This window comes from Penaeus monodon, chromosome 22 (genome assembly GCF_015228065.2).
Source record: "Penaeus monodon isolate SGIC_2016 chromosome 22, NSTDA_Pmon_1, whole genome shotgun sequence".
Lineage (NCBI taxonomy): Eukaryota > Metazoa > Arthropoda > Malacostraca > Decapoda > Penaeidae > Penaeus > Penaeus monodon.
Genome location: NC_051407.1, coordinates 3,407,652 through 3,408,906, shown reverse-complemented (window position 1 = coordinate 3,408,906; position 1,255 = coordinate 3,407,652). Strand labels below are relative to the sequence as shown.

The 1,255-nt window shown below is 40.3% G+C and overlaps 1 protein-coding gene across 1 annotated transcript in view; it reads left to right on the top strand.

The window, feature by feature from the left end:
- The window catches only part of LOC119586778, a 57,084-nt gene that overhangs the window by 11,510 nt on the left and 44,319 nt on the right, over positions 1 to 1,255 (top strand). The window contains exon 3 of the mRNA XM_037935499.1: positions 1,029 to 1,244. Within this exon, the coding sequence (XP_037791427.1) occupies positions 1,029 to 1,244 (216 nt within the window). The remainder of the gene's footprint in view (positions 1 to 1,028; positions 1,245 to 1,255) is intronic.

Here is a 1,255-nt window from a genome sequence, read left to right as displayed (position 1 = left end):
ATAAGCTACCGATACATTTCAACAAGGTATGAGAATGATAACGATTAATTAACGAATATGCAACGCAAACGACCCGATTAGAATACCCCTTTAAAGTGTGTAATTTTACCCAAGATGATTTTTATTTACATGTAAAGAGTTAAGCGAGTGCTTGTGTAAAGAGGGATAGTGTTGATAAAGGAGGTTTAGTCAGAACGTAAATAGTATTTTCGACTCCTACAGTTTTCCTAAGGGAATGTTTCAGAATGATTATAGTGTTGATAAGATCACTGCAGTTATAATACCACATAAAAAGCGACGTTTGATTAAAACGATAGGGATTATCTCTTTAATAACGCGAACACGGAAGGCACTGATGGTATCACTGCAACTTTCATAAACCCACAAAAGCAGCGTCGTTTACAACGATTTTCTGTATAACTTTCCGTTTGTTGCTATTACCTGTTTAATTGTTAATAATGGTTCGCCTATATTACTAGTTGATTAATTAAATGCTACTAGTTTATATTGATAAGAACAATAAGAGTGATCTAATTATGACGATATGGATCTGTTATTAGTCACAAAGATGATTCATTCTGAGCCTTATGGGTGATGCATTTAGTGCGAATGGAATGGTCAGGTTACGTATATAAGGGTGATCATTCTATAACGCTCAGGGTAATCCATTTAGATTTTTAAGAAAAAATCATTTACAACGATAAGGATGATCCATTTGCATCGATAAGGATAAATCATATATAACGATAAGGGGAATTTATTGATAACGATAAGGACTACCCACTTATAGCGATAAGAATTACCTGTTTATAGCAATAAGAACTACCCATTAATTGCGATAAGGACTATCCATCAGTAAGACTACCCACTTATAGCTATTAGGACTACCCTTTTATAACACATAACTACCCGCTGATGGCGATAACGACAACCCATTTTAAACAATAGGAACAACCCATTTATAGCGATAACGACCCACTTCCACCATCAACGCTAACCCCATCCTCCCATCCACTCAACCCCTTCAGTTCTCGTCATGCGGGATCTACAACATCAGCGGCGCCGCCTTCAGGGGCCTGGAGGACACCCTCAAGAACCTCAACCTCCAGGACAACCGCCTCACCGACGTCCCTACTGAGGCCATCTCCAACCTCCGGCAGTTGAGGCTCCTCGATCTCTCGGGCAACAGGATCACGACGGTTCCTGACGACGCCTTTAGGGGCCCCGCGCTCTCGACGCTCAAGGTACTGCTGGA